We start from the raw sequence: 25,219 nt of genomic DNA, 5'->3' as shown, positions 1-25,219 counted from the left end.
GGCTAATACCTGGAGATCTTCTCCTGGAATGTACGGATTATACGAGGTGTTGACATCAACTACATCAAGGCGCGCAAAACATGCCCTTATGCACCACCTATGCGAAGAATTGCGGTTGATCACCCATGGCAATTGCTAAATCGCGAAATGATCCGAGGATTTGACCGTATTCAACAAATGAATCCAATTACCAAATCGTGAGGTGAGGCGGGTGTCTCCAAGTCCTCTACAGGAATGTGGAATGTAGTACACCTGAAGATCGACCATGACACTTACCACTACAGTCCTATCAAACCCGCCAATCTGCCACACTGCACAATCCAGGAGGCTTTCCTCAGCCTGCTCAGAGATTGAAAGCCAGCCTCCAGGATATGGAAGCCGCGAAGGCGTCTCTATATAAGACGGACTGGTCAAGGACAAGACTCTCATAACCCAAGCAACCACAGCCTCAATATCATCATAAGAACAATTCATAAACAACATCCACCTTTCTGTGCTTATTATTATTCATATCCTCCACACTTTTCCACCATGCAGTTCACAACCATATTCACCGTCTGCATTGCTGCCCTGACCAGCACCATCGCTGCAAGGCCCCATCTCTTGCCCCATATGTCGTACCACGGTGCACGCATTACTCTCACGGACCTTACCAATGAAACTACCTCCCACAGTGCTACTCCGACGGGTACACAGGGCACAGCACCCCTGTCGACGGGATCAGCTCATAATAATCGGGTTCATGTCAACTACTGTCATGACCTGTGTTCTTTGCAGTCTCAGACTTGCTCAATTGCTGTACCGGATGATGAGAAATTTTGGTTAGTTTTGCCTTGTTTTTATACATATATATATATATAGAGTGCACTTGACTAACTTGTTTTTAGCTGGTCTGTTTACTTACAATGCACAGAGAAGTGTCATCCTGAGAATTACTACAAATGAGATCGGATAAGCGGAATATATATATAGAGTGTTATCATGTGATATGAAGTATAGAAAATGAAGTGCAGTTTCCGTTTCTGACAAATTAGGAAATAGTAAAAATGGGATATTCCCAAAGTGAAAAATGATTTACGTTAGCTTACTAGAGGACTGGCACAATTTAATTGTGTGGAAAAAGCCCAGCGTTTCCACGGGGACTCCGGGGCCGAAGAAGGAAGCACGTGCCATATATTGAGGTCGAGAGGAAGGTCCACTCTTCTAGAGTGAGACACGTGAATGTTTAAAAGAAGACTCAGTGGGTAACTGTGGCTTAAGGCACATCTGTCCTGCCTGAGAACCATCAGGAATTTGTTTATAATTGCACATGTCGAAGTATAAAAAGGCGAGTTTGTGCAATCTGAGGACAGACTGTCCAATTAATGCACGTGCTGGGCTACCTCAATCGATGGAGGAAGTACTGAATACATTGGGGTTACCCCTTTTCACTACTTTAATTATAAGTACCTAGTACCTACCGATAACCTCTCCAGGCCCCACTTGTTTCTCCAGCAAATGCCCGTTGCTCCCTGAGGCACGAGTCTCCGCTGCAACCAATCAGAATCGTCCATTATGGCTCGTGGGCACAAGCACGCGACACCATCTATAGAGAGCCTTGACGTTCACAGTTATATAGTCTGGACCCCTTACTCTTTACTTTGTACGCAAATCACAATTCTCCCCCCTTTTCATAATGTCAGGACTTCAAACACCAGCTATGTCAGGTGGCTTCATCATCAAAGATAAGCCCGACGGAGATGCTTTCACATTACCTCCAGCTGCATTGAGTCAGGCTGTCAGCCGGAGGTCTTCTAGATCAGATCCTTCATATGTTCCGCCATCACCGACCTCACCAGAGCTATCTGGTCGCCGTACAAGTCACACCTCACGGTCGGGTACATCTATCAAACGCCCACTCGAGGATTTTGATTTGCCTCCGCCACCAACTAGAACCCGCAAAATCATCCAGATGAAACCAAAATCGCCTTCAAAGTCCCCCAAGACAAGGGAAACTACCAAGGGCTCACAGAGCTCAGAAGACGCAATCCCAAACCCAACATCAACCAAGAGAAAACAACCCAGTGCAACCAGTGCTGCAGGACGCAAGATCGCCCGCAAGACCGCACACAGTTTAATCGAGCGTCGACGACGGTCTAAGATGAACGAGGAGTTTGGGACATTGAAAGACATGATTCCAGCCTGCACGGGGCAGGAAATGCACAAGCTTGCCATTCTTCAGGTACGTTCGGTCGTCATTTCCGGGAAATTTACAAAAATATACTAACCATCCCAAAAAGGCAAGCATTGACTACGTCAATTACTTAGAGAAATGTATCCGCGACATGAAAACTGCAGGATCAACCCACACACCTGCCGCACCACCCTCACCAACATCCCCTGACTTCATCACAGAAACAGGCGCTGAGCCCACGCGAAGGGATAGTGCATCTACTTACTCATCATATTTCACATCTGCATCACCGGAGGTGGATACTACACCCACCGAATTCCCCGAAACATCCCCATCTTTCTCCCCTCGCACCCAAGTCCCCTCAGCCCAGATCCCACAGGATGCTTCATCCATTCTTCCTAGTCCGGCACTGGGTCCGATATGGGCATCGAGCGAGAAGATGCATGAGTTTCAGGGTGTTGACCACGAGGCTTCGGCTGCCTTGCTTATGTTGACTCAGGATCGGAGGGGGACTGCTGATTCGATCAGTGAGAGTTTCTCTGGGAGTACGGCGTTGGCTGTGGCTTTGGAAGAAAAAGATACACCCGCTGTGCCTGAGATTCAAAGGAGAAAGGGCATGAGTGTCCGTGATCTGCTTATCTCATAATCTCACTTGAGTGTTTTTGTTGTTTCCTTTGGGAATTGGCGAACGGTGCTTCTGGGATTGGCCCAGAGTCTGCTTTATTAGCGTTTATAATTAGCATTTGTCTTTCAAGATTGTATTTGGCGTATCAATGTCTATTGGTGCCTGAATTTTGTTATTCTTCCGACTGATGAAGGTGTGATACTGGTTCCACCTCGGACAAGATGTGAACAAAAGTTGAATAAATTGATAATCACAAGCTGGAGTTTATTCTCCTATTTGCATTGCAGAAAATACATAACCTAATTTGACCTTATTATAAGTTAACAGTTTCCAAGGTTGATGACAGCTGCTTAACAATCCATATCCATTCCTCCAACATCCTGCAACTCTATACTAGTTACACAATTATGACTTAGAGAGCAGAGAGGCGATGAAAAACAAGAGCAATTTGACATGCTGGATACCGTAATGAAATGCCACGGCACATGAACAAGCGAATATAAAAATCCAGGGGCTTTCATGCGCGCGTGTTGCCCCTAATATTGTATTAACCTATCTATTTTACCCAGGACCAGCAGCGACAATAGTATCATCTACCCAGTTTTTCATCGCCGTTGGAAGACACGGGACAATCCTACCCGCGCCATTGCCATATTTTCATGATCTTTGAGTCAATTACAACTAGATCCATGAGCAAGAGGTTATAGGCAGGATAGTACTAGAATCACGGATGTACATACCATGTAGCCAGGAATAGATTCAAGAAGAGCGCGCCCAATACATGGCCGTAGTGACATTTCCCCTGGAATGCATATTCTTCTGTGGAACTGTAGCTAGTGCAATACGAGTACCTTTTCTTGCATATTCTAGAAAGGTGAGCGTAATATACGAGAAGAGTATTAAGTAGTCCTGAAAGCTTAGTTATATGTGAAGAACTGTGCTTATGAAGGATGCTGGCATTTATTCTCTGTCTTGAGGGGACCTAAGTCAAGCCTGTGTTTATTGCTGGAAGACACTCAATAGCATTAAAATGATGGAAGAAGGAGTATACATATCGGCGCAGTTACCAGTTGGCAGTTGATAGACAAAATAAGGTTTCGCCCCCACATCGGCTCGGCCATTTACGAATAACCGAGCGCCGAGCTCACCCTTCGCCTTGCAGAAGCCACGAGGATCTGATAAAAAAAATTCTCCTCGGTACCTATTACCAAGACATCCTCAAGCTGCGCTGGTTTCCCTATAGCTGCCATAATATAGGACCATGGACCAGCAACGCCGGTACAACGTAGAGCGATCATGTCTACGCTGCCACGCGCACAAGATCAAATGCGACAAGCGCTCACCATGCAACAGATGCACACGGCAGAGCGTAACCTGCCAGTATCCAGGTCCAAACCGAATCAAGCGCCAGCCCCCAAAGAAGAGCATGGCCAATCTTGCAGCACAGCTGGAAAAGCTTGAACAGACTATCGGGGCAATAATCAACGAACGGCCGACTAGCTTGAACGGTCAAGCCCAAGGCCTAAGCACTAGCTCACCAGCACCGAATGGCCGATCCGACCCTATCCCGCTGTCAAGCCAACTAGTTGCCGCAGACCGCCCCGCACACCAAGGGTTTTTCGGAAAGGACGGCCGGTATATCAACGAGCCTCTCCTCTCGCGGGTGCTGGAGAAAGAGCAGGAGCTTCAGTCTGCAATTGGGACACCCTCTAGTGCAAGTAGCCCGCGTCGGCCTCCGGTACTAAGGGGAGATGGTCTCTTCACGAAGCCGCCCTTGGCTCAGATTGACCCTCTAGATCTATTTCCAAGTCGTTGGCAGGCAGTTTCGCTATGGCAGACTTTTCTCAGTCGTGTAGATCCGCTAGTAAAAGTCATTCATGTTCCAACGGCGCAATCGCGCATCTTTGCTGCGATAAACCGACCTCAGACTGCGTGTGCTGATGTACGTGCTTTGCTCTATGCGATTTTTTTCGCCGCTACAACAACCCTGCTTTCGGATGATACCCAGAATGAAGTCCTATTTGCCGATCTGCGACGGTATCAGCAGGGGTTGGAATTCTCTTTGTATTACTCCGAGTTCTTGGATGCTCCAACCCTTGCTTCGTTGCAAGCGATGGTGATATATCAGGTGAGAGATTGTTTCCCGAAATCTTCTTGTGCTTGGCATTGCTGACCTGATTTGCTTTCTAGGCATGCTTTCGATTTAGCAATAGCGGTCGGTCTGGCTGGACATTACATGGTGTAACTATCCGAGCCGCGCAATCAATCGGCCTCCAGCGGGATGGAAAATACTTCAAGCTCCCACAATTGGAATGCGAGCTACGCCGACGAACATGGTGGCATATCCAATCGGCCGATGTCCGAGTAGCAGAAGACCATGGGCTCAGCGTCCCAGAAAATGACCACGGCGACACTGGCATACCGTTGAACATCGATGACCAGAGCTTATCAGACACGAATATCGCCACCCCAGTCGTATCTCAGAACCGATGGACTGAGATGACGTTCTCTCTAATCGTAATAGAAATCAACAGGGGACGGCCAGCTTTATTTCGAAGCTTAGTGGGAGCAGCCGATCCAGAGCGACTCATCGCCGAATTCAAAGGCGCAATAGAGGAGAAATACCTGCGACACAGCGACCCAGATATCCCAATCCAGCGCTTCGGCTTCCTCCTTGGATGGCTGCTCCTCATCAAAACGGAAGTGTGTATTCGACAGAAACAGCTACAATCACAGGGCCCGGCGGCCTCCTCCCTCGACTACAAGCTTGTGCAAGACACGCTAGCACAAGCCTGCTATGGAGTGGAAATCGACCTCGAGATGCACAACAACGAAATACTGCGCGGCTTCCGCTGGCTCATGATGACTTTCACCCAGTACCACCTTCTTACATTCATCCTGTGGAGTCTGTGTGTTTATCCCACTGGTCCACACGTCGAACGGGCCTGGCGCGCTATCGATAGGCAGTTCGATCTGATGGATGACCCCTGTTGGCCGGACCCGGGACCTAAGTGGCCGATGATTGTGCGGTTGCGGGATAAGGCGAGGCTTATTAGCCAGATGGATGATTCTGCTGAGCAGAGCCAGCGAGTTGTTGATGACAACCGTCCTGCTTGTGCTGATGGGATTGGGACTGGGGATTCGCGGGTTGAGGCAGGGTTTGATATTGGTAGTTGGGATCCGAACTTTGTGGACTTTTCTGATTGGAATAATCTGGCTCAGAATCTTTCTCTCTTGGGCTGATGATGTGTTGTATACATTGGTATCTTATTATTGGTTCATGGTATGTTAAACTGGTGGCCTTATACAGTGTGATTAAAGCACATAGATGAGTTTGTTTCTTGCATATACACCATTTTCTTAAGGTGCCTACTTTACATATGGGGTATTCTGTTTCCTTTCGCACTGCTCGAAAGCGGGGTCTTCTCACATATGATGACTGCTATTTTGAGATCACTTTTCACTTTTATAGTATGACTATAAGGTGCGCCGTCACTCCCAACTCTCCACACACAAACTTCACCTTTATCTTTCCTACACAACTTTCACACCAGCAACCGCCAACATGCCTTCGCCTTCCACTGACGAGGAAACAAGAATACAAGCCCCCCTGACGGTAGAAATTAACAAGCAAGACAACGAACACCTGCAGATTATCCTGTGGGACATCATCAGAAACTGCCCAAAAGGCCGTGAAATCGCTTCGAAATGGCTGTTCTTGGACAAGAAAGATGTGAAATCCAAGCCGGCTGTCCCAGCCTCTGCAACTGCCTCTACTCCCGCTCTGCCCGGTGAGGAAGAGTCCACCTCGACCAGTTCCTCAAAGAAACCCGTTCTCCAAAATTGCATCTACTGCCTAGAGGAGTTTGATCCAGCTCAAAACTCACACACAAGTTGTCAATATCATGTCGGTATGTATATCCCACAAGCACATATATCTATCAATACTTGCCCTAGTTGAGGACGTACCTAATCTATCGAAGAACCTGCTATTCCCGACAAGGAGTATTTCTTCGACGAGATTTCCGATGGAATTAATGTCGACACTGATCAATTTCGTGCAACTCGCTCGGAAGGATTTTTCTATCCTTGCTGTGGAATGGAGTTAGTCGAGGGTTGGTGCTGTCAGGTTGATTGGCACAAGGCTGCGGACCCGAATGATCGTCCGCGTAAGCGGATTACCTCGAGTCGGCGTCGATGGATCTTGTCTCTGAAGTTTGGAGTAGGGCTTAGATGTGTAAGGTTCAGCATGTGTCCCTGTCCCTGAGATTTGATGCTAGTGATGGTCGTGATGATTCGTGATCCCAAGTAACATACAATCTATGGAAATGATTTCATTCAATATGGCACGAATAGTCTTTGTATCTATGTGTTTTCCCCAAACCAGCCAGATAATTCATTTCATTCCATTATGGTAAATATTGACAATTAAACAAACATAGCCCAATCATACACTGAATATCATTACTGCAACGGACACTCTGGGTGATACTCCCTCGAAGTCTCCTCATCCTCACCCAATCCATCTCGCCTCCGCTGCTCCTGCCGCTCATTTTCATCATCCACCAACCGTCGCAGCCGCGCTCCATCCGGCTCCTCACCTGGCTGAAGACGCAGCAATTCATCGACCATAGCCGCCCGCCGCGGTTGACCGTGATGGCGCAAGTAGCGCTGAAACTCGGTGAGCATGTATGTGCGGATAGCAGCATTGACGGGGTCCTGTGCTGCCCCTGCGGGTGGCGTTGGCAAAGGTACAGAGTCAGTTAGCGGCGCGGCTGAAGATACAGCTGTTGCTGGAGTTGCCATTGTAGAGCTAGCTTGGGGCGGTGGCGCTACTGGCATTCCCAGGCTGAGCTTTACATGGTCTATCACCGCTCGAAGGAGATTCCAGCGCATCTCACTGTGTTTCTGCCAGATAAATCGCTGCCATGGGATTGTCGGGCCCACATATACCATGTTCGGGTGCTCGCTTGCTAATGGCCAATGGTCTTCGAGTCCTGAGGTCTGTGATGATAGCAAGGAATAGAGATCGCTCCACACAAGGCTTCCGAGGATTCGCATCTGCCCGCTGTAGCCTGGTGACTCGTCGGGTCGGCTAATGCCCTTCTCTGGGTCGAATTCTGGGTCAATGGCGAGGAGGAAGCCAGTGAAGTCACCAGGTGTAAGTCGGGATGTTGCGGAACTGTAGGAATCAGTGGTGTATGAGGCGAAGGACGCGGAATCAACGACGAGGAAGGCACCATCTTCTAGCTTTGACCAGTCGTCGTTGCCATTTTCTATGTTTTTGAAGTGTCTGTTTTTGGCTTGTTAGTTTTGAAATGCAGTGGAGAAAGCGTACACCCACTGTTTAGCTGCATCAACATCGCCCTCTGCAATACCCAATTCCTTCCCATCTAGCCAGTGGAGCTTTAAATGCTCTTTGATAGCGCTGCTTCCTGTCTGGCCCTTGCCCCAATCCGAAACATGGGCTTCCACTTTGCGAACGAATTCTGTCCATTCGGACTCCGTCTGCCCATAAGTCAACCGATACACAGCCAACCCGTACTTTTCCTCCTTTCCCTCTTTCTTTTCAGAATTCATCTTCGAAGAACATGCAGTTATCCACGACTCGCGCGGAATAGGCTCAACAGGTACACCACGCACCTCTTTCCTCAACTTGTTCTGGCCCTCAATCTGGCTCCGGGATGTCGCATGGTACATCTGCCCGGAGGAAAGCGTTGATTCCCCTAACCCAGCCGCATTACGGGGTATGGCTTCCCGAGTAAGCAGCTTCAACCGTTCATGGTAAGCTTTACTCCTCGTCAGCAGATTTGCCGCATGAAGTTCTGCCGGACCCTCCCGCGGGGCATCCGCAAAGTGCCCCTTGTAACCGTTCATGGGGATCAAGATGGTGAAATCCGCATTCGCGACGAGTTCAGTCAACATGTGCAGCGAGTCACTAATCTTCCACTGCACAGCATCAGGCTCGCTGCCTGGGTATCCTCCCCCCGGTGGTCGGTATTCCAAAAGGGCTCGGAGCAATGGAGTACGTAGCGTATTGGCATGCACCATAACCCATCTATGGGCGCGCTCAGTCATCATCTCGAAATGCGCACTCATGTAAATTGTCCAGAGCCCCGCGACACTAACGGGCTTTTTCTCCTGCTCCGCTCTGCGCTTGTTGAGAACAGTGTCGAGCGTCGCCCAGTGATCGTAGATGTAATTGAACGTGTCGCGAAGATATAATCGCACCGTTGGTTCATTCAAATACTGGAAGACTGCGATCACGGCTGATAGATGCTGACAGGCAAAATCGAAATGTTCGGGCCGGTCGAGGCCTTTTTCCTGCCATAGCTGCTCGCTCAGCGGGATGATGCCCTCCCATAGACGGGACTTGAGGGATTGGATGTTCTTTCCAACCATGCAGAGACGGTTGAAATCTCGGTCGGAGCCAATGCGCGCCATGACACTGGTCATGATAGGCTCGCCATCGGAGTCCGGTGGGAAATTTTGGTCATGTTGGAAGAAGGACACCTCCTCCATGGACAGGCGCTCGGTGTTGGATTCTTTGCCATTGGGTAGGGGGCGCTCACCAAACGCAAATCCAATGAAATTCCCAATGGTTTGCTGTTCAAGAATGCGATCGACTTGACCATCTAGTCAGTACTGATAGACACGAAGAATTCGGGGATCACGAACCAACTGGCAAATTCTGTGCTTTACAATGGGCAACAGTCACTGATGTGCCTTCAGCTTCAAGATGTGAGTACATTTTGAGTAATGGAATGAATCAAAAAATTCAAGACGCAATTCTGGATATTTTGAAAGTGGAGAGGCGAGGTGATTTGAGGCAAGGCAACTAGGCACTCTGGTTGGTGAAGTTTCAACCTAGCGCATTGATTATTCGATCTAGATCTCGATGAGGTTTGGCTTCATTTTCCTTTTTTTCGGATTATTTAGTATCATAAGTTCGGAGTGTTGGCCCCCTAGATCTTGAATCATATCATGCGGTCCGTAAAAGGGGGAAATACATAAAAACCGGTAGTGTAATCCGTAGAGTATACGAGCCTCCCATTGCCCTGTCCTTTTGCTGCCCTCGACCGCCCACGCCTTATTCCCTTCCGGGTATGTCGCCCTCAACTCCCCGATTCGGTTTAGCCCCCGGAGGCTTTTACCCGGTCTCCCATCTATATATAACATCCTCGACTTGTCGCATGTCTCGTCAATACGCCCCCAAAATCTAGATAGAAATATGTTACCACAAATGTAACTTTTTTCCCCCTATATTTGGACAGTGGGCCAAATTGTTACCTAAATATCGCATTGCAGTCACGTAGCTTTAACTTTTCAAAGCAACCTGTCTGTCAAGTCCATGTGACCTCCATAGTGCTTCGAACCAAAATAAAGACACCTCGGAACAGGGCAATTCCCAGGATGTAGGTTGTCCACTGTGAACCGATTCTGATGGGCTTGAATAGGTATTGTCGTCTGTATAGCCGCCATCCATTTCGACAGGCGGGATTTCACCCGGGCTGTCCTTCGGAAATTCGCCAAGATTGGCCGTGTATGCCATATCGATGAAAGATAGATCGAAGAAATCAAGGTTAACGGAAGATAATCCAGGAAACCCAAAATCTGAATTTTGTTGGTCTTGGAATATGTTTATTGGTGGCCAATCCCGCTCTCGGTAAATCGCATTGACTGGAGTAAGCTTCTCGACAGCACGCTGTTTGGATTGGTTGGATGCTTCCGTTGGAGGTTGAGGACTGGTATATATGTTAATTTTCTTTCGAAAAGCTAAGAAAATATTTATAGGATTGACCTACCGCTCTCTTTGGTACAGCCGGCAAGTATAGTGATCCAAAGTGCAGTTTGTGCATGGTGTGCCTTTGATAGTGGCATCGCAACGAACTTTGCGCGAATGACACCGCGTGCAGGCAACTCTTGCCCGCCTATATCTTCCGTCCATGAAAGAATCTTGGTCTGATTTAATCTCCGTTTTGTCTGTCTGGTTGCTACAGCAGCAAAGAGATTGAATTGGGATGAGGATACAAGAGCACAAAAGATAGTAAGGGGCGTCGGGAAGAAAGTACTTATGTCAGGCTATTTGGGGAGATGCTTTAAATATGGTAGGTGGAAGATAAAGAAGTATGAAATTTAGCTTTAAAAAGCTGGAGTAGTCAAATCGGCAACATGAGCTCCAAGCAGCGAAGCTTGTAGATTTGGATATATGCCAGATCGAATAGCCGTCTTGGCATGTAATTACGTGGAAGGCATTCTATTCGACAAACCATCAATCCGGTCGCCGGATGTCTAAAAAAGGGGCACGGTAAGGCACCGCCACTTCACCCCACACTCCCAGAAACCTTAATTCAGTCTTTCACAAGTGTGATGCCGAGGGACAATTGCTCAGTTGACGACATCCATCCGAGTATTGTAGAGGGTGAATTAAGACTCCTCACGGTTATCTGTTAAAAGCAAAAGTTGAATATATGCATTTTACCTTCTATATCACCCCTGAACATGCTATGATAATGGGAGTGGAATCCTATCTATGAATATATATTATAATTTGTTAGCATGTCCATTCAATTGCCATTTCAGCTAGTCAGAGATTTACATGACACCGAGTAGTATCATACATCGTAATACATCAGATTCCGGTCACATTCTATCCACTGTTTCGATCCTTCGATGGTTCAAGCGTAGAAAGGCAGATCGACATAGTGAAGCAATTACTAGTTGTGAACTCACTCAACCAGCTTGCGAACACCCAAAATGGCGCCTGTATATCTACCATGCAAATTGTCCCAGAGGAAGACCTTCTGCTCAGGCTCAATGTAATCGGCTCGACCGGTCCAGGTGATTTTAGTTTTGCCACCCTCCAATGACTCCAGCTCGATGTTGCCGGTGCAGTTCTTTGCAGGAAACGGGCATGGCTCAAGTACGCGATAAGTAACCTTGTAGGTTTCAGGGTCGCAGATTTCCAGTTGCTCGTCAACCTCAAACTCGTGGAACCAAAGGTGGCGGATGGAGCCGATGCCCCAGCCCTTCAGAGAAGCCTTCAGAACTCCTGGGAAGTAGGCCTTCTCGATGCCAAAGGCAGAGACCACAGCCCAGACACGCTCGATGGGCACGTTGAGGGTGTCACTGACGGTAGAGATGACTTCAGTCATGGTTGCGAATGTTGTAGGTTGTGAAGGAAATGTGGTTTGTGTAATATGTGAAGATAACAAGAGAGTCAAAGTGGGATAAGTAGTCGTCCATAGTCCAAGGCTTTAGGGGGTTTGCTCGCCAGGTGACCAGGTCACCAGGTCGTGGTAATAACTGGTAAGCATTTACCAGCAATTACTAGTAGTTAGTAGTAAATAATAGGTATTCCCGAAAAGGTCAATTTCATGTGATAATTTCGAGAGATGCACCTTTTAGCTGACCAGGTCACCAGGTCATACCTAAGTCCTTTCCCAGACTCTGCGTCCAAAATCCCCTGGTTATTACTAGTAGCCTAGTAATTACTAGGAACTACTAGAAAATAGTGGAATCGTATTTGTTTTTTCTGACCTGGTGAGCAGTTCACTAGGTCACCAGGTCAGAACCAAGTCTACCACTAGTAATCAAGTATAGAACAACAATTTAAGACTATTAGTGACTAGATAAATCCAGGTATTACTGTTAAAAAAAAGTGAGAAATCAAAAGATATATACGCAATGATTACTAGTGATCTATAGTAAACGGTAGATATACAACAATTTATCGGTAAAAAAAAGAAATAAGAGATAGATAGCACCGTGTAAAGGTATACTGGTCTTAGGTGTAGGGCCTGTTAACTGGGTAAGATACAAAGACTGTATAAGAGGAGGTGAATACAATATATTGTGTGGAACTGTCTCAAGACTAATTCTTACAGGAGTAAGTGGGATCCCCCTAGATCCCAGACTATAGGGTAAACTATCTAATCGACTGACGTGGCCGTTATATGACGAACCCCTCACGATCAGATCACGATACTTGGCTGATTATATATTGGCCCTATATCAGCTGACTCCCGTATTGTCAGTCTCCAGGTTGTACCTAAGGATATTTATCCCTTACATAATAACCTTGGAACCTACTGTATAGTTATCTAATAAATCTTAAGAACTGCTGATTATTACTGGGGGCTACTAAATATAGAATTATCGAAATCTTATATTTTGATATATTCTATATTCATCTATAATACACTTTTTCTAGCGATATCTGAGAGAGGAGATTCCGACTTCTTTCTGATATTTTTCTAGGTAGTTACTAACTATTACTAGTAACTACCGGAGATCTTTGGTTATATTTACTAGTAGTACCTAGTAGCTATTCTATACAGCCCCAGATATACCTTTCACTAGTAATAAGTGGGTCGACTAGGTCACTAGGTCAGAAAAAGAAAATATAATTCCACCATTTTCTAGTGATTCCTAGTAATTACTGGTAAATGCTTACCAGTTATTACCACGACCTGGTGACCTGGTGACCTGGCGAGCCCCCTATTCCAAGGCTTTCATGTACCTTCTTATACATGTTGTGAAACTGTTGTCCTGCGATGCTGCAAACGCAAATGGGATGTTTTCCTGCTGATCAATGATCTTGATGTGGACAACCGGAACTAAATCTGGGGCAACCGGAAAACTGAAATGAACATCCGAGCTAGTGGTGGGATGGCTGTAATGAATCCCCGCACAGAATACAGCTGTCGAACCGAGGATTCTGCTTTCTACGGCCGGTTATTCTCTAAAAGACCAACCCAGGACTACGTCAAAGTAGATATATGTAGCAATTAATACGTGATACTTCGAAATTTGTCAAATAATTCGATTCAGCAAGGGAAGGACTCCGATCTTATTGTCTTTTATATTGCCTCCGACAAAGAATTTGCCTAGTTTTATTTCGATAGTCAGCCCACCATGCCTTTGTCTTACTCGATTCAGAATGAATCCAAGAGAGTCCTGGTAGAAGGAATTCTCCAGAACCCACTATTCCATGACCTTCCTGAAGACGCCCGGGCGCTGGCTGATAATGTTGAATATGTTGGCAAGGAACTTACTTCCCTTCCAATTAACTGGAGATTAGCGGAAAGTATCTCCCCATCAAAGGACTGGAGGCAATTATGACCAGTCTACTACTGAAAAAGAAGTATGGAGTCGAGCCGCGAAAGGTTGTGATCAACACGTATGTCTATGTTGAATTCCTCCATTGGGACTGGAAACTGATGATGGCAGCGATCGTGCTCAACTCTTCATTATGTCCACATTTATTCAAACCATAGACCCCAGAGAGGATGCAGCTCCGGTGGAGCCCAGTGATCTCCTGACGCTTCAGGCAAAGGTCAACAAGTATTTCCCCAATTGTGAGATTCACAATATGGGTTCCTCGGTATTCAGGCAATCTGTTTCCAATATTTAGAAAACCAAGGATGATCGATGCTTCCACCTTCATGGTGAGTTATCCCGAACAAGGGAGATTGTTCATCTTCTAATTCTGAGAAACCCCATGAACTAACGTTTCTCAAAAGGGTCTCTCAATCCCAATCCGACCCTGGATAGTCTCGGTTTCCCGGTTTCCCGCATGATCGGCCTGAGATCAAAACCGCCGAGGAGTCTTGGCTACCATTCATAGAGAAGATCGCCCAATTTGATTCGGAAGAAATAGAAACTCTCGCAAACGACAAATATCGACAAGCTGGCACAATTTGCTGGTCACCCGAGGACTATGAAGCGAGCGAACAGGGCAAGGCAAATGCGCATGTCGGCCTTTATGAGATATTCCACCATCCCCATGAAGATAAAGGCCCAACTTGGTGGAATGACAGTCCTGAGACGTCCGAAAAGCAGCCTCTTGTCTGATTCAAGGTCCTCGACCTCACAAAAATTATTGCTGCCCCCACCATAGCTAGAGAATTAGCCGAACTGGGAGCGAGCGTGCTGCGTGTCACTGCTCCGCACATCGCAGACTTCTCAGCCCTGCACTCGGATTTGAACTGGGGAAAGTGGAATGCGCACTTGGATCTGAGAAAGGAGGAAGACAAGGAAACACTTCACCAGTTGATCCTCGAAAGCGATATCGTTATCGATGGGCATCGCCCTGGCGTGATGGACAAATGGGGATTCGGAAAGGATGATGTCCTCAAGATCGCAAAAGAAAGGAAGCGGGGAATAATTTATATGAGAGAGAACTGCTATGTGAGTTCTATCACCATGACGCATAGTCCTGATGTGTTTCCCTTTCCATTCATTGCATCTAGTATTAACGCGTCGGAAATTACCAGGGATGGAATGGACCGTGGTGGTACCGTTCTGGCTGGCAACCAATCAGTGATGCAGTAAGTTGAAAAAAAAAAAAACGAAATCTTTGGTCAATTCCCTATCTGACTTGAGTACAGAACACCGGTGTCGCTATGGGGTACGGCCGGGCAATGGGTCATGAAGAAGCAGTTGTGCCTGTTCTCCCTAACTCGGACTATTGGTGAGGCTCCCTATTACCCCAACCGTCAAAATATCATGCCCATATATCGTGATACATGAACAAAGAAGTTAACGGTTATGGAACAGCACCGGAGTTGTAGGAGCGGCTGCCGCAATTCACGCTCTTCTCAAGCGCAGCCAAGAAGGCGGGTCTTACAGCATTGACATCGCACTAAACTATTACAATCGCTGGTTGGTTAAGTTTGTCGGAAGTTACCCCGAGGATGTGTAGTAGGATGTCCGGGGCCGACATGGCTTCCCAGTTTTCCGGCACTACCACAGCATGGTCTGGACGATGCCACGACTGCTAGGTATGATGGTCAAGGCCGGGACGGACGGTATATTCTTGCTAGAGCACTTCGAGGTGCGCACTAGCAAGGCGATCGGTGCGCAGATCAAGACCGTGAAGCCCGTGATCAAGTATGTCAATGGCCCTGTCGAGTTGAAATTCAGGGTCGGCACTAGGGGCAATGGCGTCGACAAGCCTAGATGGCCCGAGTACCTCTCTACTGAGATTATTGAGTGACTACCCTCTTCAAAGCAAAAGAGTGATGAATGGTAGGTATATTTTTATTCATGAATGTCGAGATATATCACCAATAAATTGTCATGTATGCATTTTGCTGAGGTAGTGTACATGGGAAATCAGAATTTGTCTGAGGATTTGAAATATCCAAGACGTCTAAGGGATTATACAAAATGCACACAGCTATGATAGTATTTACAGTAGTTCTTAGCGGTGGAGTAAGGCTAATCTTTTTACCAACATGTTTCTCTAATGTGCATATGCTAAAGGTTGGGAGAGCAGTCGGGTTCAGCGGATAATAATATACATTCAATCCAAATTTTGCTGGTTTTTGGCTTTGATTCAGAATTGCATCATTTCTATTCTAGTTTATTTATTAGAAATAGGGAGATTAAATCTCAGAAATACAAAATACCACTATCCTCATCCCTTACTCTCATGTCTCCAAGCTGTAGCATTGAGAAGGGGATGCATGTATGCAGGCGCTGTTATGCCCACAAAGCTGCGTTCATAAGACGGAGAGGAGCTTTCCTGCTTTGAGCTTCCGACTGTCTCCAGCAGGTCCTTATTATTTCCTTACCGGAGCTTGCCATAGTTCTTCTTGGCCCGGATACCGTAAATACTAACCGACCCAGGGAGGAAAATCCCCTCTTTGCTAATACAAGACACCACTCGCCGACGAAAAGAATCAGTGAAATGGCTACTGTTGACTGGATGGAGATTCATCCGACGGGTATAATTCGGTATAATCCCTTTCTAGCCTTCATAGGATCAGGGAAATAAAATAGATAGTAAATCGTTGAGATTCCCTTTGAAAGTACTACCCTAAAACTGTATCTTCACAGAAGCAATATCAGTAATGAGGCAATCAACTAAACGAAGTATTCGCATTTGCGTATGTTCACTCTCTTTCCTTTGGCTCGTGTGTGTTTTGTACTCACCCTTCCTCAACAGGGAGCCTCTGACTCTGCATTGGACCGACGTGATGCCTTTGAGCAAGTGTGCAATTCTGACAGCCAGTTCGATGTCTTGATTGGAGACTGGCTGTCTGAGGGCAATATGCCGTCTTCAGTGACCCGGAAGTTGAGTGGTAGGTTGTGAATCTTTTCGAAATGTTTTGCCCTTTTGTTCCTAATTTTCGTCATAAAGTAATACAAAGCTAAGCAGTAACATCCATTTAGGCACCGCGGCGGGCTACGAGACTTCTTTCTTAACTGCATTAACTCCTGCCCTCCCAGCTATTGCACGCAAAGGCATTAAGGTTATCGTGAATGCTGGTGCCTCTGACCCGCAAGGCCTCTTCAATGAAGTGCGGAACTTACTGCAGGAGAAAAATCTGTCGTTGAAGGTGGCATAGATATCAGGAGATGAGATACCAATTGAAGGAGAGCTGCTGAAAGGGGTAAATGAATTAACTGATCTTGCCACCGGTGATAAGGTGGAGAAGTTCGCTACAGCTCCCATCCACGCTCAGGCCTACCTGGGCAGCTTTGGCATCACTAAGGCATTGGAAAAGGGCGCAGATATCATTATCGGCGGGCGCGTGGCCGATGCCAGCCTTGCTATTGGTGCTGCGATATGGTGGCATGGGTGGAAACGAGATCAACTTTCAGAATTAGCAGCCGCCCTCGTCGCAGGTCATCTCGTCGAGTGTTCAACCTATGTTACTGGCGGAAACTATAGTGGATTTAAGGATATCCCCAATATCACGAACTTGGCGTATCTCATTGTGGAGATTGGCTCGAAGGGCGAAGTGATTATCACGATCGGACCTCCTCAGATAACACGGACATACCCGATGCAACAGCCCAGCAGCGATGCAAATTATCCTGCCGAAGACTTTGGCCCCACCACTCGCGGCCCGCTCGGTTGGCTTGTTCACTCCCGATCTGGGGACAAAGGGGCCAATGCGAACGTCGGATTTTGGGCCCGCAACGCGGAAGAGTACTTGTGGCTGCGCCAGCTGCTAAGCATTTCCAAGATCCAGGAGTTGCTGGGCGAAGAATACAAGGAGGCCAGAAAGATCGACCGGTTTGAGCTGCCCGGGCTTAATGCGGTCCACTTCTTGCCACACAACCATTTAGACCGTGGGATAAACAGTACCAGCACGTATGACACACTGGGGAAGAATCTGGCGGAGTATCTGCGGGCGCGATTTGTGGATCTCCCGGTGCAATTCCTAGACCAGGGGAAAGTCTAGACCTATTGCAAATCTATCCCTATATGACAGGAATCTGTGGTTTGACGATTTATGGTACTATCTAGTGCTATACAAATCTCTACATAACTAGCTCAATTGGAGAAAAAAGACAATTTCAATGAAGGTTCATGAGTTTTGTGCTCTATTCGTTTTTTTACGGTAGTGTTCTGCTCTAGTCAAGCTATCTGGTGATCCATGGATATCCCGGCTGTTGAAGGATTTTTGTTTTCTTATGCTTCAGATGCTTCCAATTCCTTCACTTCCTCATTTCTATATAGTATTTAAACTAGCATCTTGTTCTCTTTGTATTCAAGCTCAGTAATATTCGCTGTCCTCTCGATATCTCGATCTTGAGTAGAAAGAAACATTTGCTTGCTCTCGATCACGGATGAGTAGCCATCAACATAAAGCACATCATCAGGGTTATCCATACCCCAGTCGCCCCAGTCCTGCTCAGTCATCAGATTTTCACAATAGACAGCGAATCGAAACAAACAATCCAGGTGAATCCGTGCCAACCCAAGGTAGTACTCTCCCTCTTCTTCTTCCCGATCTTCAAGCACGAAATCACCGTCAAGGACGTTAACATAACCGACCATTCCTACCGGTTCAGATTGCAAAGTAATTGGTCTTTTCGGCTCTGCACTAGCTAGAATTGACCGCACACAGCGGTCATCCAATAAAAGAGGATAGTTGAGGCGAGGAACGGCACTGCACACAATAAGGCCATGGTCTTCGACCCATTGTGTATGCCGACATCGAATAACAGCTTCTGACGCCCCCTCCAAGGTGGAATCCTCAAATATAACATTCCGATAGCCTTCTCGGACTCTTTCAATGTGTGTACAACCATATTTGGACCACATATCCTCGTAAAATTCGAGGTCAGCCAGACAAGCCTGGTCGAGTTTCTCGATAGCTCTAGCCCAGTCTTCGTCGGATGTATTTGTATAGGAGGTACGATAGATGGCCCAGCCCCATGGCCACCCTCCAGGTGCACTAGACTGATAGTTTAAGAAGTGTGACACGAAATTCCACTCTGGTTTTGCATGTTGTCGGTTGCGTCGCTCGAAAAGGGCTTCCTCGGGTGGAAACTCAGATGAACGCCATGGTGTAGACCATGATTCGTCATGAAAGATACTGGGTGGGCGTGGATTCCAGGGCATGGTTGCTACAGCGTTGTAAGCTGATGCATGTAGTTGAGAACTTCCAAGGCCTGTTCTTTTCTCGCTTAATTCCCCACTCCAGTGCCAGCGTGTACGGGCGAGTAGGTGTGCCACCTGGACATAACTCTCTCATTGGATATTAGTACCTGACCATCATTTTTCACCGCCTTTCCTAAGCTAATTTGACTTCGTATGCTGATTTCGATCAGAGTTCAGGTCCCACCGACAGTGCATTGAAATAATTACCTGATTAGGACTAGATATGTTTGCCTTAGGCAGCACAAATAAAAATGTGTGTTTTCATATTTCTACTTTCTTCTTTCTCCACTTCTGTATACGTATGCGAACGGGCATAACGGCATAACGGCCAATTTCCCAATGCACTTTTTGGCTAGCTGATGCCTGAACTATGCCTGATTATAGACCGCTTTTTGACCGCTCTATATGTACAGTGTATTGTAAATGAAAGCTATTCCCATCATAATTTTCATCATCGTCATCGCCCCGAAGCTATCATATCTATATTCAAGACGGGCTTGCTCCTCCACCTAACAAGCGCATAAAATTCATATGAAAACAATCTTCGAAGATCTGCATCCTCCGAATCATGAATGCGAAGGTTGAAGAAAATGAAACGACGCATCTTGCAGCCTTTTTGTTTTCTTTCGGCTTGTCTGTGGCTCAACATTACGAACGGCACTTGCAACGACCTTGAAAGCCGATCCAATATACCCCAACAGCTGAATTTTAACCCAGACTCTATCTCGGCTTCAGAAAGATAACTACCAATTTACACATTCTGTATTAGGTCAGACCTACTTGATTTAAGCTAATATGAACCTTTTCATATTTTGTCACCTGGATTCAAACACGGAGACGATTTCAAATTTTAAGAATGTATATCTCTATGAAGCAGAATGTACATCTCTATGAAGCCATGCGCTCCGCACGGCTCTGCAGCGCTTTGACCATATCAATCCCGACCTGGGTAGCCTCGTCCAACTTCTCCTCCGGCAACCCCAACAGCTCGTTCTGTGCCTTATCAGAGTGATTACCGGCATCCTCCGGGAAGAATGCTCGCGCGTAGAGCAGCTTAGCAAACCCAGCCATGTTGCCGGTCTTGACCATCCCCAGACCATCTGCGTATCGCTTGTGGGCATCCTCCTGGGTAATCGTCCAGTCGGCGTCGGTCGTGCCAGTCACGCGCTTGACGCTCTCAAACATCTCGTTCTGGCTGAGGACAAAGCTCTTGAGGTAGACGGGCTTGTTAAGCCAGCTCGAGAGAGTCAGGCTCTTGTCGTTTTCGTCATCCGGAAGCACCTTTAGGCTAAGCACAGTCGCAACAGCGCGCCCGACCTGGGCCAGAGTCGAGACTGAAGTCTTGGTGTTGCCATCGCCGTAGATCGTCAGTTCTTTCTTGTCAAAGTCGAACCCGAAGCGCACCGACCCGCCCGCTAAGCTGTAGTCGTACCAGAACCCACAGCACACGGTAATCCACTTCATACCCAGCTTCTCGATCTCGTCTCGGTTGGCCTGGGCCACGGGTCCGAGCATAACATCCTGGCCGAACTTGACATGCTCAATGTCGCCGGCGTATCCGTTAGGCATAATGTAGGGGACCCCTGCCTTGGCGGCCGCCTGGACGAGCTTGCTGTGTGTGTCGCGGGGCGCAGTGGGGGCGACAGTAATAATAAAGAACTGTTGGCCCTTGAGGGCATCGACAATGGATGCCTCATCGCTGTAGTCGACGAGGGCGACAATGACGCCCTCGGGAAGCTTGTTGGAGCTGTCTTTGCGCGAGAGGGCAGTGACGGTGTGCTTTCCAGTTTTAAGGAGGGCGGCAGCGAGAACAGAGCCAACAGTACCTCCGGCCTAGTAAGTTTGTTAATTTCATCCTATATTGTACTTGAGGAGGGAGGGAAGGACGGGGGGTTTACGTACACCGACAATGGCGACTCTCTCAATGGCGTTGGTGAAGCCGGCGGGCTGATCCTTAGAGTATGACATTTTGCTTGAGTGATGTTTGTGAATTGATCTGGGTTGGATTGAATGAACTAAAACTCAATAGCAGCGGAATCATGATTGATTTATATCAATTCCGGCCTATGATCTCCGCCGCAGCAGCCGCACTACAGCCGCACTGTAGCCTGGAACTCCGCAATGGCTGCGCACAACATCGTAACGCCGCAATAGCCGCACGATGTCCACCCCGAGCGGCGTTAAGTTCTTGAATGAAAGAAACACCCGGATAATCTTCCCACCCATTTCTCCTAGTGTCAGACGGCCGAGTGTGGTCTAGCCATGGATCGAAGTAGATATATTTGACTCAAGCACAGCCTCACAACCAGACATACTTCGCTACTAGGACTCGCTCCCCAGGCCCGTGATTGTCGACAAACATCATTTCACAGTGAAAATGTCCTCTGAACAACCATCACAAGCGCTAGCTAGCGAATTCGAAGCCCCGAGTGAAGACCGTGAAGACTGTGAAGTCCATGAAGATCGTCAGTATAGTGAAGATGATTCCAAAGTCGAACGTCCCAAGTCCCTCTCCAGCGAGGTCCTCTTTGTCGCCATCATCTGTTCCTCACAGCTTCTCACTCAAGCCGGTCTTGCCCTCAGCATCGTTCCTCAACACATCATCGGACGCTCCTTTGGCATCGACAACCAGCCTGGCAAGCTGAGCTGGTTCTCCTCTGGATACTCTCTCACCGTCGGCACCTTTATCCTCATCGCGGGCCGCTTCGGTGATGTCTTTGGGCACAAGCCGTTCTTCATAGGCGGATATGTCTGGTTTGGCCTGTGGTCTTGTCTTGCCGGTGTTGCTGTGTATAGCGGCCCCAACTTCTTCATCTTTTGCCGTGCCATGCAGGGAATCGGCCCGGCTTTCCTACTCCCCAACGCCATCGCTATTGTCAGTCGCTGCTACGACCCGGGCCTTCGTCAGAACATGATTTTCTGCCTGTTCGGGGCCACTGCTCCGGGTGGCTTTTTCCTTGGTGCCGTCTTCTCCAGCCTGCTATCTCAGAGACTCTGGTGGCCTTGGTCGTATTGGGTCCTGTGCTTTGCGTGCCTCTTGCTGGCTGTCTTGGGCTTCTTCGCGATTCCCGCAACCCCAGCTCCGAGAACCCCTGAGTCTGAAAGCTCCAGTGTCTGGAAGCGCGTCGATGTCGGGGGCTCCGTCACCGGTGTAGCCGCCCTCGTCCTTTTCAACTTTGCCTGGAACCAAGGCCCCGTGGTCGGTTGGACGACACCATATACCTACTCCATCATGATCATCGGCATCATCGTCTTTATCGTCTTCGTCCTGATCGAGAAGAGAGCAAGCCACCCGCTGATTCCCTTCGGCGTCCTGCGCATCGATTCCCTTTTCACCCTGGCCTGCATCAGCGCCGGCTGGTCCAGCTTTGGGATTTTCGTCTTCTACGCGCTGAACCTCCTGGAGGTCCTCAGGGAGCAAACGCCCCTTCTCACATCTGCACAAATGACGCCCATTGCCATAAGCGGGCTGTTTGCTGCGGGTCCCACGGGCTTACTTCTAAACAACTTCCGCGCGTCGACAGTTATGTTGATCTCCATGACCTTCTTCCTCATCGGGGGTGTCATCTTCGCGACGATGCCTGTGGACCAGATCTACTGGGCGCAGACGTTCGTGGGGATCATTGTCCTTCCATGGGGCATGGATTCGTCGTTTCCCGCTGCCACGATTATCCTGAGTCGAGCTATGCCGCGCGAACATCAGGGTCTGGCTGCGTCGCTGGTGACTATGTTTGTCAACTATTCCATCTCCATTGGGCTTGGTTTTGCCGGTACTGTCGAGAGCCAGGTCAATGGTCAAGGGAAGAATGTCTTGCAGGGCTACCGAGGGGCGTTTTACATGGGCGTTGGGCTCGCCGGGCTAGGTGTAGTTGTTGCCCTGCTTTTCTGTTTTGCGGAACGGTTTCATATCAAGATAGAAAGGGTGCAAGAAAAGGGCGATTCGCAGGAAACGCTGGCTTAGATCTCATTAATACAATAATGTTTCATTAGATTCCTTGAAGTGTGACTTCTGCTGTTAATTTATATCTGAATGTCGGGAAACATCGACAGATATGGCTCCACGAGAAACTGGTCCCACTCCACCCCCCAGCCAACAAGATCTGGCACAGCGGTGTTGGGCTCGGGTTCCGGTGGTGTTAGAAAGGGTTCGTATCCTGCCTCGACAGCTTCCAGCTGCAAAATTTCCTTTCGTTTCTTCGCTATATTAAGACCGAGAAGATGTCGTGCTATAGAGAGTGCCTGTCGGGTGAGTGCTGTGTCCGTTGCCCTGACAAGATTCTCCAGCCCCTTAAAAGCAGTGGGAATGTGAACGGACGAGGCTGGAGTGTCGATAGCCAACAAGATACAAGCATATTGGAAGACACTGCCGATAACATTCCATAGTAGACGGCCTTGGCTGGCGAGCTGCTCAGCTGCCTCTAGTCCATCCCTACCGCTATCGATGACAACCTGGATGGTTTCATCCGTGATACCTGCCTTGAACTGGTAGATACGTCGATAGAAACAAAATGCAAGGTCCGCCTTGGTAGCGACCAAGAATGGATGCGTGAAATGTAGTTTGCTCAATGCTGCAAGACGCTCAGAGAGCTCCTCCTTTGGAGATAGAGGCTGAGAGTCAAGTTGGAACGGAGAGTTCGGCGACGGGATAATCTGGACGATTTGTACGAACTGGTCGGCAACAGATCCTGGGATCGCAATAATCGCCTGCGTAGTTACGGCTGGAAATATTACAGCTGACCGATCGCACTCGTAGGACAGTATCTGGTGTGCGGCCCATAGGACCCAGAAGATACGCCTTAGTCGGTCTGTGTCATAGCCAAGAGTAGCGGCACCAGCGACGGACGCTATACGTTGGATGTTTTCTTCCTTATGCAGCCCGACAACTTCGCAGCGGTGTAAAAGTGTACAGGAGGCGACCCAGGCACTACTAGGACGGGTTGTGGCTCGGAGATAGAATAACTGTATACCCCACGCGATAATATAATCGACGCTCAGCATCCGCATCGAGGCCGAATCATCGAGAATAGCTTTCGCGTACTGCAGTAGTTCCGACTCACGGGAGTGCCTGACTGAAGAAAGTAAGGATCCAGCTGCAGCAATACCAGCGGCTATAGCACCAAACGCGACTGGCGGACTGCCGGGCCCATGATAATACTCGCGACACCGCTGAGCATAGATCCTGGGGTCCATGACATCTAAAATAGAGCCCATTGCAGAGAAGTACACGTCCGAGTAGAAGGCGAGGTCGTCCTCGGAGATTAGGCTGCCCAGCAAACCATACGTGTTGGAAGCCTCTTCCGGGCGGAGGCCAAAGTTGTACGCAGTTGAATTGATCTTGGGAGGGTTGTCAGATCCGAGAGCCAGGCCTAATATATGCGGGAAGGCCATAGCTGCCGATGCGCCGGTGTATCTGGACTTGTGCTCCTCGAAGATGCCGGGGCTCTTGCCAGTGGACGGGCTGCCTTCATTTTCCATGGGGGGTTGGATCTGCATGTTACGTCCCTCGAGCACAGCGCGCTTAGCCACTGGGGGATTTGCAGTCCCGGTGATGTTGTCGTCGTACTTGCATTGATACTGGTAGGTGGAACACGTTCCACACGGATGCTCGCCATCGCATTTTCGCTTGCGCTGGTGACACGGATTGCAAGCTTTTCGAGCACGCTTGCGCTTGTTTACAGGCATATTGAGAGTTCTATGTCATGATGGACTGAAAGAAGACGAAAGTTCAGAAGCTGGAGACAAGAAAGACAACCTTGGCCCCGAAAAGATACGCTGACTCAGAGGAATGACTAAGCTCATAGAAACACTTGGGCACCTGGGCAGAAGCTATTAGTTAACTACTCCGTAGTCAGTTAGTTAGTTGACTAACTAGTAGTTAGTTAGAGTTATGTATAACGTATTTCACTACCGAGCCGGCCACACCACCGAGCCGGCCACCCCCCAAACACATAGTAAATGCGATTAATTACAACTTGATATCTCGACAACCACGTTTTTGTTTGATTTTATTACCTAT

At 48.1% G+C, this 25,219-nt stretch overlaps 12 protein-coding genes across 12 annotated transcripts; 7 read left to right on the top strand and 5 right to left on the bottom strand.

Moving 5' to 3' along the window:
* Positions 1 to 531: 531 nt before the first annotated feature.
* On the top strand, positions 532 to 945 carry N7479_009038 (uncharacterized protein; the record flags this gene model as incomplete). The annotated part of the gene is made up of 2 exons (XM_057256731.1): positions 532 to 821; positions 888 to 945. 2 exons carry the CDS (start codon positions 532 to 534, stop codon positions 943 to 945), a joined length of 348 nt encoding a protein of 115 aa, XP_057104189.1.
* A 730-nt stretch (positions 946 to 1,675) lies between these two features.
* N7479_009037 (uncharacterized protein) lies at positions 1,676 to 2,819 on the top strand (the record flags this gene model as incomplete). The annotated part of the gene is made up of 2 exons (XM_057256730.1): positions 1,676 to 2,221; positions 2,280 to 2,819. 2 exons carry the CDS (start codon positions 1,676 to 1,678, stop codon positions 2,817 to 2,819), a joined length of 1,086 nt encoding a protein of 361 aa, XP_057104188.1.
* Positions 2,820 to 4,059: 1,240 nt separating this feature from the next.
* N7479_009036 (Zn(II)2Cys6 transcription factor) lies at positions 4,060 to 6,041 on the top strand (the record flags this gene model as incomplete). The annotated part of the gene is made up of 2 exons (XM_057256729.1): positions 4,060 to 4,926; positions 4,989 to 6,041. 2 exons carry the CDS (start codon positions 4,060 to 4,062, stop codon positions 6,039 to 6,041), a joined length of 1,920 nt encoding a protein of 639 aa, XP_057104187.1.
* A 322-nt stretch (positions 6,042 to 6,363) lies between these two features.
* Positions 6,364 to 7,110, top strand: N7479_009035 (uncharacterized protein; the record flags this gene model as incomplete). The annotated part of the gene is made up of 3 exons (XM_057256728.1): positions 6,364 to 6,709; positions 6,782 to 6,967; positions 7,079 to 7,110. 3 exons carry the CDS (start codon positions 6,364 to 6,366, stop codon positions 7,108 to 7,110), a joined length of 564 nt encoding a protein of 187 aa, XP_057104186.1.
* Positions 7,111 to 7,262: 152 nt separating this feature from the next.
* On the bottom strand, positions 7,263 to 9,549 carry N7479_009034 (uncharacterized protein; the record flags this gene model as incomplete). The annotated part of the gene is made up of 3 exons (XM_057256727.1): positions 7,263 to 8,091; positions 8,137 to 9,424; positions 9,477 to 9,549. 3 exons carry the CDS (start codon positions 9,547 to 9,549, stop codon positions 7,263 to 7,265), a joined length of 2,190 nt encoding a protein of 729 aa, XP_057104185.1.
* Positions 9,550 to 11,527: 1,978 nt separating this feature from the next.
* Positions 11,528 to 11,953, bottom strand: N7479_009033 (SRPBCC family protein; the record flags this gene model as incomplete). The annotated part of the gene is made up of 1 exon (XM_057256726.1): positions 11,528 to 11,953. One exon carries the CDS (start codon positions 11,951 to 11,953, stop codon positions 11,528 to 11,530), a length of 426 nt encoding a protein of 141 aa, XP_057104184.1.
* Positions 11,954 to 13,918: 1,965 nt separating this feature from the next.
* N7479_009032 (alpha-methylacyl-CoA racemase) lies at positions 13,919 to 15,798 on the top strand (the record flags this gene model as incomplete). Its single annotated transcript, XM_057256725.1, has 8 exons — positions 13,919 to 13,980; positions 14,031 to 14,184; positions 14,355 to 14,629; positions 14,705 to 14,990; positions 15,077 to 15,130; positions 15,191 to 15,273; positions 15,360 to 15,503; positions 15,555 to 15,798. The coding sequence occupies 8 exons, from the start codon at positions 13,919 to 13,921 to the stop codon at positions 15,796 to 15,798; spliced, it is 1,302 nt and encodes a 433-aa protein (XP_057104183.1).
* Positions 15,799 to 16,657: 859 nt separating this feature from the next.
* Positions 16,658 to 17,998, top strand: N7479_009031 (acyclic terpene utilization AtuA family protein; the record flags this gene model as incomplete). Its single annotated transcript, XM_057256724.1, has 4 exons — positions 16,658 to 16,693; positions 16,753 to 16,888; positions 16,980 to 17,107; positions 17,156 to 17,998. 4 exons carry the CDS (start codon positions 16,658 to 16,660, stop codon positions 17,996 to 17,998), a joined length of 1,143 nt encoding a protein of 380 aa, XP_057104182.1.
* Positions 17,999 to 18,279: 281 nt separating this feature from the next.
* N7479_009030 (uncharacterized protein) lies at positions 18,280 to 19,164 on the bottom strand (the record flags this gene model as incomplete). The annotated part of the gene is made up of 1 exon (XM_057256723.1): positions 18,280 to 19,164. The coding sequence occupies one exon, from the start codon at positions 19,162 to 19,164 to the stop codon at positions 18,280 to 18,282; it is 885 nt and encodes a 294-aa protein (XP_057104181.1).
* A 927-nt stretch (positions 19,165 to 20,091) lies between these two features.
* Positions 20,092 to 21,171, bottom strand: N7479_009029 (aromatic alcohol reductase; the record flags this gene model as incomplete). The annotated part of the gene is made up of 2 exons (XM_057256722.1): positions 20,092 to 21,036; positions 21,106 to 21,171. The coding sequence occupies 2 exons, from the start codon at positions 21,169 to 21,171 to the stop codon at positions 20,092 to 20,094; spliced, it is 1,011 nt and encodes a 336-aa protein (XP_057104180.1).
* Positions 21,172 to 21,580: 409 nt separating this feature from the next.
* N7479_009028 (MFS transporter) lies at positions 21,581 to 23,164 on the top strand (the record flags this gene model as incomplete). Its single annotated transcript, XM_057256721.1, has 1 exon — positions 21,581 to 23,164. The coding sequence occupies one exon, from the start codon at positions 21,581 to 21,583 to the stop codon at positions 23,162 to 23,164; it is 1,584 nt and encodes a 527-aa protein (XP_057104179.1).
* Positions 23,165 to 23,223: 59 nt separating this feature from the next.
* On the bottom strand, positions 23,224 to 24,885 carry N7479_009027 (uncharacterized protein; the record flags this gene model as incomplete). Its single annotated transcript, XM_057256720.1, has 1 exon — positions 23,224 to 24,885. The coding sequence occupies one exon, from the start codon at positions 24,883 to 24,885 to the stop codon at positions 23,224 to 23,226; it is 1,662 nt and encodes a 553-aa protein (XP_057104178.1).
* Between the last annotated feature and the right edge of the window lie 334 nt (positions 24,886 to 25,219).

The sequence above is a fragment of the Penicillium vulpinum genome (assembly GCF_028829585.1).
Source record: "Penicillium vulpinum strain IBT 29486 chromosome Unknown utg000004l_segment0_segment0, whole genome shotgun sequence".
In the NCBI taxonomy this organism is placed as follows: Eukaryota; Fungi; Ascomycota; class Eurotiomycetes; order Eurotiales; family Aspergillaceae; genus Penicillium; species Penicillium vulpinum.
The sequence above is the reverse complement of the archived record's forward strand: the minus strand, read 5'-3'. Positions and strand labels throughout refer to the sequence as shown.